The sequence below is a fragment of the Neoarius graeffei genome, chromosome 7 (genome assembly GCF_027579695.1).
Source record: "Neoarius graeffei isolate fNeoGra1 chromosome 7, fNeoGra1.pri, whole genome shotgun sequence".
NCBI lineage: Eukaryota > Metazoa > Chordata > Actinopteri > Siluriformes > Ariidae > Neoarius > Neoarius graeffei.
Window position 1 is genome coordinate 59,366,219 of NC_083575.1, and position 12,921 is coordinate 59,379,139.

Sequence of the window (12,921 nt, forward strand, 5' to 3'; positions counted from 1 at the left end):
ATAATGTGAAACAACAAAGACAAGTAGAACGTGATGACAATGGTGTCAACAGGGAAGCCTCCGCTGCCAACTAGTCTAGTCCTTTTTGTTACTAATTTGTTTAGCTGAAATTTGTATACCTGAAACGGGAAGCCATGGCCTAATGTTTAGAGAAGCAGCTTTGAGACCAAAAGGTTGTCGGTTTGATTCCCTGGACCAACAGGAATGGCAGAAGTGCCCTTCAGCGAGGCACCTAACCCCCAACTGCTCCCCAGGCCACTCTGAGTATGTTGTACGTCGCTCTGGATAAGAGCATCAGCTAAATGCCTGTAATGTACACTTAAATATACTCTAACCATTTGACCTTGTTATGACCTGGACCCTCATCTCATTATCTCTAGCCGCTTTATCCTGTCCTACAGGGTCGCAGGCAAGCTGGAGCCGATCCCAGCTGACTACGGGCGAAAGGCGGGGTACACCCTGGACAAGTCGCCAGGTCATCACAGGGCTGACACATAGACACAGACAACCATTCACACTCACATTCACACCTACGGTCAATTTAGAGTCACCAGTTAACCTAACCTGCATGTCTTTGGACTGTGGGGGAAACCGGAGCACCCGGAGGAAACCCACGCGGACACGGGGAGAACATGCAAACTCCACACAGAAAGGCCCTCGCCGGCCACGGAGCTTGAACCCAGGACCTTCTTGCTGTGAGGCGACAGCGCTAACCACTACACCACCGTGCCGCCCCTGCTTACAATCGTTACAATAATTTCATATAAATCCTACAATCATCCAACGACTCCTTCTTGAGATATCACACTAATGAGAATCTCAGATGGATGCACAGCTGGACGGATGCACGGACAACACGAAAATATCTCTCACTTGTTAGTGGAGGCATAATAGTGTTTCACTGTACCGTAGGAATGAAATATAACACTGATGTATCTTTTTTTTATTTTTTATTTTTTTAATGAGCAGAGGAAAAAGGAAACGTTACATGATGAATTATAAATCAAGTCAATTCTTATCAAAAGCATTTCTGAAGCATTTTCATGCATCTGTACTCAGCAGTATCAAGCAGTTTTTTATTATCCCCCGCTGGCCGAAAGGCCCGAAGGGGGATTATGCCGTGGCGATGTCTGTCCGTCCGTCCGTCCGTCCCGGGAAGGGTACTCACCTAATGAAATCAACTCCTCTCACAATTTTTGGAGGAATTTCACAAAACTTGCCAGGATTCTTTGTTATATGTCGGTAATCCTCATATTGCAATTTCGTTCAGTTCAGTTGCATTTTGCCAGAGTTTTGGCAGAGTTGCCAGCGGGGGATATTCTGCTCTCAGAGCACTCTTGTTAATGAAGCACTTCAATTTTACTCATGTTTTAAATCCACAGTACAAGAAATCCTGGAAATCTTAGATGCTTTAGATTTTTTAAACTTGAGTTGCTGTGATTTATGTTACATAATTTGTGTTTTTATTGGGAGACCATTAAAGGAAATAGGAAAGGAAAGTGTGAAAGCCTGCAGGATTAAATTGACCATTATAATTAGAACTATGTTTGATATAAAGCTTTACACTTTACATTCTCTCTCACACACACACACACACACACACACACACACACACACACTGCGATTTCATGGTTATAGTTTTCTGTAAATGGTCATGGCGTGTGATACAAACATGAACCGCAGGGGGAAAAAACCTGAACTACTTCCTCATGCTGTTCATTTATAGCTGTCCGACTTGAGAGTTTTATCACAGAGGAGACGTTTTATTAACATCAACCTATAACATTAACAGCTTGAATATGTCTAAATTGATATTTTTAGAAGACATTTTGCATCTGTTTTTGCCGTAAGCTGTTATGTGTAAGCTTTTAATTCAGAAAGTGGTTTGGGGTCATATGTCCCCAGTGGATAGAAGAAAGAACGTACTCAAGGAATAAGGGAACATTTTATTGGTTACTTGTATTTAGAACAATAAAACACATGGAAGAAGGGTCAGAACATCTAATCACAAGTTTCCGGGCTTGCAACTGGACACACCTCCCCAACAATCAATCAGTGTTCACCTGAAAGCCAGTTGGCACACAGTACTGTAGTTGGTTTCCAGGAACAAAGCAAGCAAGAGGGTCAGAGCATCTCTGCAGGCTATACTTGCAATATCCAGAGTGACATACAACGAGACCCTGACATCCTTACAGCATTGGGCAGCCTGGGGAGCAGTTAGGGGTTCGGTGCCTTGCTCAAGGGCACTTCAGTCATTCCTGCTGGTCTAGCGTTGCTGGTCCCAAAGCTGTTTCTCTAACCTTTAGGCCATGGCTTCCCCAAGAAGGAAAGGTCATGTGACTTGCATCAACATAGAAGTATAAATCAGTCCTGAACCTATGCCTTTTGTGTGCCGTTTTCCAGCTGTAAAAATCTTTGTGACCACCAAGTGTACCAAGAGCCATGGTGTTGAGGAAGCCATGAAGAACAGGAACTACACCTTTGAGAAGATGAGTGCTGAGATCAATGAGATCATCCGAGTGCTGCAGCTCACTTCCTGGGATGAAGACGCCTGGGCTAACAAAGTATTTTCAATTCTATTCCAATTTTTTTTTTCATTATACAGTACATTTACTGTAGAGTAACAGAATAATCCAGTATCCAGTGCAGTATGAATGAAGAACCAAAAACACAAGCTGCACACCATCATTTTTAATCACTCTCTCACTCTTGTTTACTTCCAACATACTGTTTATAAAGATTTAGCAAATGCTTGGGAGTGTTTCCCAGAATAAACATTGTCAAAATAAACACAAATTTAATTATCAGGATTATATTCTACACTCTCTTCACAGTTAGGGTTAGAACGGTGCAGCTATTTAACAGTTATTCCATGAAATCGAGTCGTACATGAGCTGATAGCCGACGAGGCGCATAGCACCGAGTTGGCTGTAAGCCATGTATGATGAAATTGAGTGGAATAACTGTTTTATTCTGTCCATATTCATTGGATTTTGAGAAACAAAGTATTTTTATTTTTAGCAAATACGATAAAGAAAAACTTTATACAATATGTCTAACGTTTTGTCTAATGACAGTAGCAATTTGTGAAAAATGCTCTAATAATAATTCTTGAAAAATAAAAAAAAATACATTCTTACTTTCATTCCGGATTTTGTTGCTTTTTTGTGTTTTTGGGTTTTTTTGTTTTCGAGTAGAGTTTTTATTTTGTTCTCTATTGGTTCAGCAGCACGCTCCACCATTTTGTTTTTCTCTACTAACGGTATATGAGCTGATATCCTTGTAGTAGAGTAGCCAATCAGAGCGCGTGATTGCTCATATTCATTGAATGTGGATAGAACAAATAACAGATATATAACAGTGTAGGGAAAGTATTTTCTAAACACCACTTATTAAACAGCGTCAGATTATAACAGCCTGTCACTGTAGCATTTTAAAAATATTTGGTATTTAGCGATGGTCAGCAAATCGCAATCAGGAAGTGACCGTACAGCTTTACCTACCGATCTGTGTTTGACTGTCCCTTCTTTTCGCATGCACATTCAGTTTTCCTCATACACATTTACGACTTGAAGAACGTCCTGAAGCATGTGTTAATTAGTTGTGCCACCTCTGATTTTCTGTTCACCCTGATGTAACGGCTTTAAACACTGGGTTTTCTTTCTTTTTATTCTCTTTTTTCTGTACTCTTCCATTCTTTTCCTCCTTGTAGAAGGTAAGGCTTCCTTTTCCCCACTGCGTGATGTCCTAGCATGCAGCAAATAAGACCTCCATGCACTTGCATACTGTGTATGTGTGTGTGTTTGCAGTATATGTGTAACACAAGACATGTGATTGTACTGTAAGAATCGAGCCAGATTCAACATTCTGTATGTTGGTGTTCTGCAGTGTTTCATGATTTGTCTTTTTCACGCACTGTCTGCTGCCGTCTCTCATCGAGTCTCACTTTGCTAACCTGCCTCTCTTTTTAACTTGTTTCGTCACTTGTTGCTGTCTTACTCTGTCTCTGTGAGATCCTTACACCATCTGTGCTGCTTGAAATGAATGCTGTTTTTCCTGATAAACCTGCCTACCTGTTTGCTCTTACTTCAGTTACAGCAGCTGAGGTGCTCCATTTTTGTGACTCCCTGTAGTGAAAATTTTTAGTGGTATTGTGTATACATTATGCACACACCATTTATACACAGTTCTCATGTAGTGCTCCTACTCTGGGCTCAAAAAAATGTGTTTTTAGTCATCGAGAGTAATTTTATTTTCATTTGTGGGTTTTCTGTTTAAACCGTTCGGCTTAGGAATCGGCTCTCATTGTTTTAACTTAGTACTGGTTATATTTTCTCTTGGTCTCAGATCAGCCTCATGAGCAAACAGTTGAGGTTTCCTGAGGGGAAAAAACCCCACTTGCATATACAGACACACACAGGACAATGCCAGTAAAAGCCATGCCCATCTTTTTTATTTATGGCCAAGTTATTTATGAAACCATACTTTCGTAGGCATCTTAACCGGTTGAAATGATCCATCCATTATCTGTAGCCGCTTTATCCTGTTCTACAGGGTCGCAGGCAAGCTGGAGCCTATCCCAGCTGACTACGGGCGAAAGGCGGGGTACACCCTGGCATACATGTCAACCTTTGGTCAATCAAACCTGTATAACCAAAATCCGTATTTCCTTTATAAAATCCGTATAAGATGCAAATTAAAATAATTTACCTAAAATTTGAATGATAATTAACAATGATATATCCAAGTTACTTTTTATTCAATATTAATAACAATAAACCTTCAGAATGAATACAAAGCTCCAATGTTTGACAAAAACACAAAGTGTCACTCTAATGTTCTGAATTGTACTCCATAACAGCTTTTTTTAGCACTCCGCACCAATACCTCACTAGGCTGCATGTCACAGCAAGTGTCTGTGTTGATCTTGCCGGAGTGCCCATTCAGAATCTTTTCAGTCGCTAGTGAAAGTCGATCAGATGGAAATACGCGTTTCAAACAAAATACTTCCCGGTTGGCGGGATTCTTGCAATGCGGTGTGCGCATGATCAAAAGTGGAACGAAGTCTTGCTACCACAAGATAACGCTCGATTTCATAAGACTCTTTACTGGCTGTCTGTGCTTTCTGTGGTGTACAGTATGTTTGTAAATGTTCTGCGCTCTTTTATCATCGTGGGAATTGATTATAGCTCTAAATAAATATTGAAGTTTTTTTAAAGAATCCGTATAACTTTATTTGTACGCCCGTATACTACGTTTATTGAATCAAATCCGTATAAAATACTGACATTCCGTATAGGTTGACATGTATGCCCTGGACAAGTCGCCAGGTCATCACAGGGCTGACACATAGACACAGACAACCATTCACACCTACGGTCAATTTAGAGTCACCAGTTAACCTAACCTGCATGTCTTTGGACTGTGGGGGAAACCGGAGCACCCGGAGGAAACCCACGCGGACACGGGGAGAACATGCAAACTCCGCACAGAAAGGCCCTCGCCGGCCACGGGGCTCGAACCCAGGACCTTCTTGCTGTGAGGCGACAGCGCTAACCACTACACCACCGTGCTGCTCTGAAATGATGCTTCAATGCAAATTTATTTTTAAAATGTGGTAAAATACGCATATAAACAAGGCAATGGCAAAGATTATTAAATTTGCACACATTTGCAAGTTAAAACAATTGCAAAAAAAAAAAAGGAACCATCCCCCAATTTTCATACTTACACATAATAAATTAGGAAAATATTGTTATTTTGTGGAAAGTATTTAAAAACACATTTGGCATGCATGATGACAAGTGTGCGTTATACTATGCATAGTGTGCGTATAAATACACATATGAAATTTCAGGCAATTTAACAGAATCTTTGCTGCCTTATCTATACCAATATCCATAAGTTTCGACTTCATTTCTCGTTCATTTCCTCGCTCACGTTACTCATTACCGATGGAAAAACACATGACTCCTTATATCCGTCATCGCTGTAGCAGAATCGCATTGCTTATTCAGTGAGTGGGTGTTCAAAGAGTCCTGTGATCATATCATGAAATTTTGATCAGGTGCCCTCTTCTGAATGTCACAGAATATAGATGTAGCCTGTGTGTGTGCGTGTGTGTGTGTGTGAGAGAGAGAGTGTACGGTACATGCAGGGGTGTTGCACATCAGATTGCCTTCTAAAGCAAGACTCATGCTCATGAGTTTCTTAACCATATTATCATCTTCCCTGTTTATAGTGTGTGGTGTATTCTGCATACTCAAGACTGTTTTTAGTGAAGCCGTGTGTTATACTAATGCTTAAGGCATTGAACTTCTTCAGTCTTGCAGTTCCTGAATGCAGCCCGTGTCTAAGCTGATGCCTAATAATTATGCAGGCAAAGAGAAATGAGTCATCAGCTTACAATTAACGTGATCTCATCACTCTATGGGTTTGAATGCAGCTGTTATTGAGTACACGGAAATAAGGCACAGGAGATGAAGGGGCAGTTGGATTTGATTCTTGCTGAAAGGAGACACATCTGTGTGACTTATACTTTATCACTTCTACAGTGTCTTGCAAAAGTATTCATCCCCCTTGGTGTTTGTCCTGGTTTGTTGCATTACAAGCAGGAATTAAAATGGATTTTTTGGAGGGTTGGCACCATTTGATTTACACAACATGCCTACCACTTTTAAAGGTGCACATTGTTGTTTTATCGTGACACAAACGATAATTAGGATGAAAAAACAGAAATCTGGAGTGTGCATAGGTATTCACCCCCTTTCGTATGAAACCCCTAAATAAGAGCTGCTCCAACCAATTCACTTCATAAGTCACATCATTAGTTGATTAAGATCCACTTGTGTGCAATCAAAGTGTCACATGATCTGTCACATGATGTCTATATAAATCAACCTGTTCTGGAAGGACCCTGACTCTGCAATGCTACTAAGCAAGCAACATGAAAACCAAGGAGCCTCCAAACAGGTCAGAGACAAAGTTGTGAAGAAGTATAGATCAGGGTTGTGTCATTAAAAAAATCCCAAACTTTGAATATCCCAGGGAGCGCCATTAAATCCATTATAGCAACATGGAAAGAATATGGCACCACTACAAACCTGACAAGAGAAGGCCGCCCACCAAAACTCATAGACTGGGCAAGGAGGGCATTAATCAGAGATGCAACAAAGACACCAAAGATAACACTGAAGGAGCTGCAAAGATCCACAGCGGAGATGGGAGTATATGTCCATAGGACCACTTTAAGCCGTACACTCCACAGAGTGGGGCTTTATGGAAGAGTGGCCAGAAAAAAGTCATTGCTTAAGAAAACACGTTTGGAGTTTGCCCAACGGCATGTGGCAGACTCCCCAAACACATGGAAGAAGATTCTCTGGTCAAATGAGACTAGAATTGATCTTTTTGGCCATCATGGGAAATGCCATGTGTGGCGTGAACCTAACACCCTGAGAACACCATTCCTACAGTGAAGCATGGTGGTGGCAGCATCATGCTGTGGGGATATCTTTCATCTGCAGGGACAGGAAAGCTGGTCAGGACTGAAGGAAAGATGGATGGCACTAAATACAGGGCAATTCTGGAGGAAAACCTGAGTCAGCCAGAGGTTTGAGACTGGGATGAAGGTTCACGTTCCAGCAGGACAATTAACCTAAACATTACTTAAAGCTACACTGGAGTGGTTTAAAGGGAAACATTTAAATGTCTTGGAATCGCCTAATCAAAGCCCAGACCTCAATCCAATTGAGAATCTGTGGCATAACTTGAAGATTGCTGTACACCAACACAACCCATCTAACTTGAAGGAGTTGGAGCAGTTTTGCCTTGAGGAATGGGCAAAAATCCCAGTGGCTAGATGTGCTAAGCTAATAGAGATATGCCCCAAGAGACTTACAGCTGTAATTACAGCAAAAGGTGGCTCTACAAAGTATTGACTTTTGGGGGGTGAATACCTATGCACACTCCAGATTTCTGTTTTTTTCATCTTAATTATTGTTTGTGTCACAATAAAACAACAATTTTCACCTTTAAAGTGGTAGCCATGTTGTGTAAATCAAATGGTGCTAACCCTCGAAAAATCCATTTTAATTCCAGCTTGTAATGCGACAAAACAGGACAAACACCAAGAGGGATGAATACTTTTTCAAGACACTATACATGTGCACGATTTGGCTGCATCACAGAGCTCACATTGCTGTCACAGTGCTGTTCTTTTTACAGTCTGTGATTAATTAATAAACCTTCTGGTGTATAAATTCAAAATGAATTAGGCACTGTGTTCATTTTGTACACCAAGGGAAAAAAAAAAACCTAGCTTGCTATGGCTTGCTGGTGCTTCACACCTTATCATCTTTGTCATAAGTCTGACAACCCAAATTTGTTTGCTTTCTGTGAAGTCGCTACACATCCCTAAGTGTGCTAATGGTTCAGACTGTTCTGTGCGGCAGAGAGCCACAGGCACTCGGGCAGAGGCACTGAGCCAGACAAGCTTGAAATTTCCTCTAAATGCGTGAGTGGGTGCTATGAAGTGTGAAGTGATGATTACGGTATGTGACTCCCTTCACCTGTGTATATAGGTGTATATAAGTGTGTGTAGGTGTGGGCCATCGAGAAGCACAAAGTCCCACCCCTCCCTTTTTTTTGTGTGAAATGCACACAAACTAATTTGTAATTTATAATATTATCGACTGATGAAATACTGAGATTTTCTATCTTTTTTTCCCATGTTTGCCTTTCTTTCCTTCACTCTCTACCTCGTTTCTTCTCCCACTCTGAAGGACACAGAAGCGATGAAGAGATCGCTGGCACTGATTGAGTCGAAGATGAATCAGGCTAAAGCCTGGCTCAGAGATCCGAATGGCCTACCAGGTATGTGAGCAGGCCAACACAAAAGAGGCTCTCTGCTAGAGCGTGAACAGATTGACCTTGGGGATTATGAATTATGCTTTGCATAAGTATTCGCCCCCGGTACTGAAAATGACTAAATGGGAATTATATAGTATATCATCGATCTACATAAAATAGCCCATTGTATTAAAATGGGAGTAAAACCAAGATAGTTTTCCAGAATACTAATAAAAATGTAAAAGTGGTGATTGTATAAGTATTCACTCTTGTTGTATGAAACCCAGAACCTAAATTAGTTCTGATGGATTACATCAGCTATTTATTCAAAACAGATACACATTTGAATGTTTCTTGTAACTTCAGTACAGGCTGTAAAAAAAAAAAAAGAGAGAGAGAAAAACTCTAGTCAGTCAGTCTAATAAATCTATTGCTTTCTCCCTATTATGGAGAAGAACATGTTAGCCTGTATAGACACTGAGTCGTGTGCATGTGTGTGTGTGCGTGTACGGGTTTAGGGGCAGCAGGTGAACATGCTCTGCGTCAGATTCTGGACGAGGCTGGGAAAGTAGGAGAGCTGTGTGCTGGGAAGGAGAGGAGGGAGATCCTGGGAACGACCAAGACTTTGGGACAGATGACTGATCAGGTGTCGGATGTGCGAGTCAGGTACAGGCCTTCACTGTACACGGAGGAGAGCAAAACCTCAAATGAATGCCTACATTGTCTCATCTCATCTCATTATCTCTAGCCGCTTTATCCTTCTACAGGGTCGCAGGCAAGCTGGAGCCTATCCCAGCTGACTACGGGCGAAAGGCGGGGTACACCCTGGACAAGTCGCCAGGTCATCACAGGGCTGACACATAGACACAGACAACCATTCACACTCACATTCACACCTACGGTCAATTTAGAGTCACCAGTTAACCTAACCTGCATGTCTTTGGACTGTGGGGGAAACCGGAGCACCCGGAGGAAACCCACGCGGACACGGGGAGAACATGCAAACTCTGCACAGAAAGGCCCTCGCCGGCCACAGGGCTCGAACCCGGACCTTCTTGCTGTGAGGCGACAGCGCTAACCACCACACCACCGTGCCGCCCCTGCCTACATTGTATTTTTAATAAATGTAGTACATCTTTATATATATATATATATATATATATATATATATATATATATATATATATATATATATATATATATATCCTAGGGTTTGTAATTATATTTCAGTCGATGATGTAGTTTTTGGCTTGCCTGTAGTCAGCCAGAGCTGATGCTGGATTGCAGAGGAATGGTGAAAGGAATGGTGTTTGTGAAGGCTGAGGCACAGAAAGTGAAAACAATAGCCCTGGGATTATACGCAAGGATCTGGCTTTATTAAAGAGGCTGAACTGAAGTCCATTAAATCCTGAGCCCTGATAATCGGCCATTGATTCAGCCCACTGCCTCCACGCAGCAAAGGGTGAGGGCAAGAAAGCAAGAAAAGCAAGGAAGAAGGCACTTCCCAACATATTGTTTGGAGCCACTTTAATTTTAGATCTGTAGTCAGAATTTGAGATTTCACTCTCATGATAATGACATAGTCAAACTTATGATGGTATGCTCGTATTCACAACCTTTCAATACACTTGGTGCTTTTGTCTTATTTCGTTATATTTATATACTGTAATATTCACTATTGGGTGTCAGCAGAAAAAGATGGGATCCCTGGTCCCTTGTGAGACTGACTCCTCTAAATGTTTGTTCCTCATGCTGTCTCAGAGAGTTTTTTTTTTTCCCTTGACATTTTTCCGTCTGCCTTGCCCATTAGGGATTTCTACAAATCCTCTTTGTGCCCATGTGTATTTTTAAGAGTGTTGTACAAATAACATTTGAATCACACTCTCATTGGACGTTTTTATTTCCTTGTGTGACTATTAATTCATTGATAATACATTTAAATAATTGCCATTGGTTGGCATTGAGTGGTCTATCAGATCTATTCCATTCATGATACTGAACAAGTCAAAGACGAGTTCAGTATCATGCTAGCTGAATGGAATAGATCTGATATACCATGAAAAAAAGTCATTATTATTATTATTATTATTATTATTATAAGACATACACATTCTTTTCAGGTGTTCAACACGTCTTTCTCTTTCAAAATTCTCTCAAAATCTTCTGTATTTAATGAAACAAACCTGGCAGCCATGTTTGTTTATAAATTGTCCCAGTCGCTGGCTAGCATGGAAGTTTTACATCTCCGACGTGTGACATCATGTCATCTTGACAACCATGCAATATTGCAAACAATATTCAATGCTCATTCTCCATTGGGTAGAGTGATGTAATACATGTAGGATAAGCGATATACTAACAATATTGCATGCTATCAAACCAAATGAATGAAACCCGTTAGAAGGGAATAGAACACATGCTTTTATTCCATGGATAAAGTGTCCTGTATGTATAATAAACTTTATTATTGTGCATCTGGTGTAAAATATAACTTGTGTATTTGTGTTTTGCAGAGGTCAAGGGCCTACGCCGATGGGCATGCAGAAGGCTCAGCAGGTGGCGCAGGGTTTGGACATCCTAGTGGGGAAAGTGGAGAATGCAGCTCGCAAACTGGAGGCCCTGAGCAATGCTAAACAGGCTATTGCTAAGAGGATAGATGCTGCTCAGGTAAGATAGTTCACCAGCAATACACAGTTACACATTCATACGCTTCTTGTGGTGCCATGATGGTGCAGTGGGCAGCTTTGATATCTCAGGGTTCCTGGTTCGATCCTTACCTCAGGTTACTATCTGTGTGGAGTTCTGTGTGCTTTCTGCATGTCCACGTGCTTCGTCCAGTTTTCTTTCGGCTCCAAAAAACATGGATTGGTTGCTCTAAATTGCCCCAGGTGAGAATGAGTGTGTGCAAGATGCCCTGCCATGGGCATCCCATCAGGAATGCATTCCTTCCACACCCGGTGTTTTGCTGAATAGGTGTCAGATCCTTGACTCTGATTAGGATAAAATGGTAACTGGAGATGAATGATGCATGAAGCACTTCTTAGAAAGTTCCCACTCTGTTGTAATACTAGGTATGGCATAAGACAGTAAAAATCTAGTCACATCTTCTAATTAGTGATCAGAGCTGCTATAAGTGTTAAATTAATATGGGGCTTCCATCAAAGTCCTTCCTGCGCCAGGATCTGGTCTTCCCAGGCAGTCTTCTGTCCCAGTACTAACCAGCTCTTGAGGCACATTGGTGCACCTCCAATCTTATCGCCCTCAGCCTCTCGCCATTATATAGCTAGATCTACAGTGAGGGGCTAGTCCTCTGGTAACCGCGAGAGTTTGATTCCCTGCTCGCATCTGTATTCCAGCATGCCTCGCCAGAGGGCAGTAGGTACCATTTTTATGATGGTCTTTGGTATGACCCGACCGTGAGTAGAACTCACAATCTCCCAGTCGGGAGGCAGACACGCTAACTGCTAGGCCAGCTCGTGGTATGGCTTCTACAACTTGCAAGTATTCAGGAAATGCAAGACAGAAAGCAGGAGCAAAGATTTATGTCTGATGTTTCATATCGAAGGACAGAGAAACAGCGTGAGTTCATAACTATATAAATGCACGTGAGCGGATTACATTCTATGTGCTGAATGACTAGAAAAACAGCTTCAGTATACAACGGTCTAAATGCAAAGAAAGGGAAGACCTAGGGAGATGTGTGACTTCAGATAACCGCTGATGCAGATCAGGACATGAGGTGAATATGACATGTTTTTATCTTAAAAAATATCCGCTATCCACTACTTATTTTGAGTTCTTCAGATGTTATAAAGGGTTGAAGGTCAGGACATGCCTCTTTACCATAATATGGAGTTTATGATCTGAGAAATTTTTATCTCATCTCATCTCATTATCTCTAGCTGGTTTATCCTGTCCTACAGGGTCACAGGCAAGCTGGAGCCTATCCCAGCTGACTACGGGCGAGAGGCAGGGTACACCCTGGACAAGTTGCCAGGTCATCACAGGACTGACACATAGACATAGACAACCATTCACACTCACATTCACACCTACGGTCAATTTAGAGTCACC

The 12,921-nt window shown here is 41.5% G+C and overlaps 1 protein-coding gene across 3 annotated transcripts in view; it reads left to right on the forward strand.

The window, feature by feature from the left end:
• The window catches only part of vcla (vinculin a), a 94,178-nt gene that overhangs the window by 56,456 nt on the left and 24,801 nt on the right, over positions 1 to 12,921 (forward strand). For all 3 annotated transcript variants that reach the window (XM_060926113.1, XM_060926111.1, XM_060926112.1), the window contains exons 6-9: positions 2,404 to 2,564; positions 8,781 to 8,871; positions 9,366 to 9,513; positions 11,361 to 11,514. In XM_060926113.1, the coding sequence (XP_060782096.1) occupies positions 2,404 to 2,564; positions 8,781 to 8,871; positions 9,366 to 9,513; positions 11,361 to 11,514 (554 nt within the window). The remainder of the gene's footprint in view (positions 1 to 2,403; positions 2,565 to 8,780; positions 8,872 to 9,365; positions 9,514 to 11,360; positions 11,515 to 12,921) is intronic.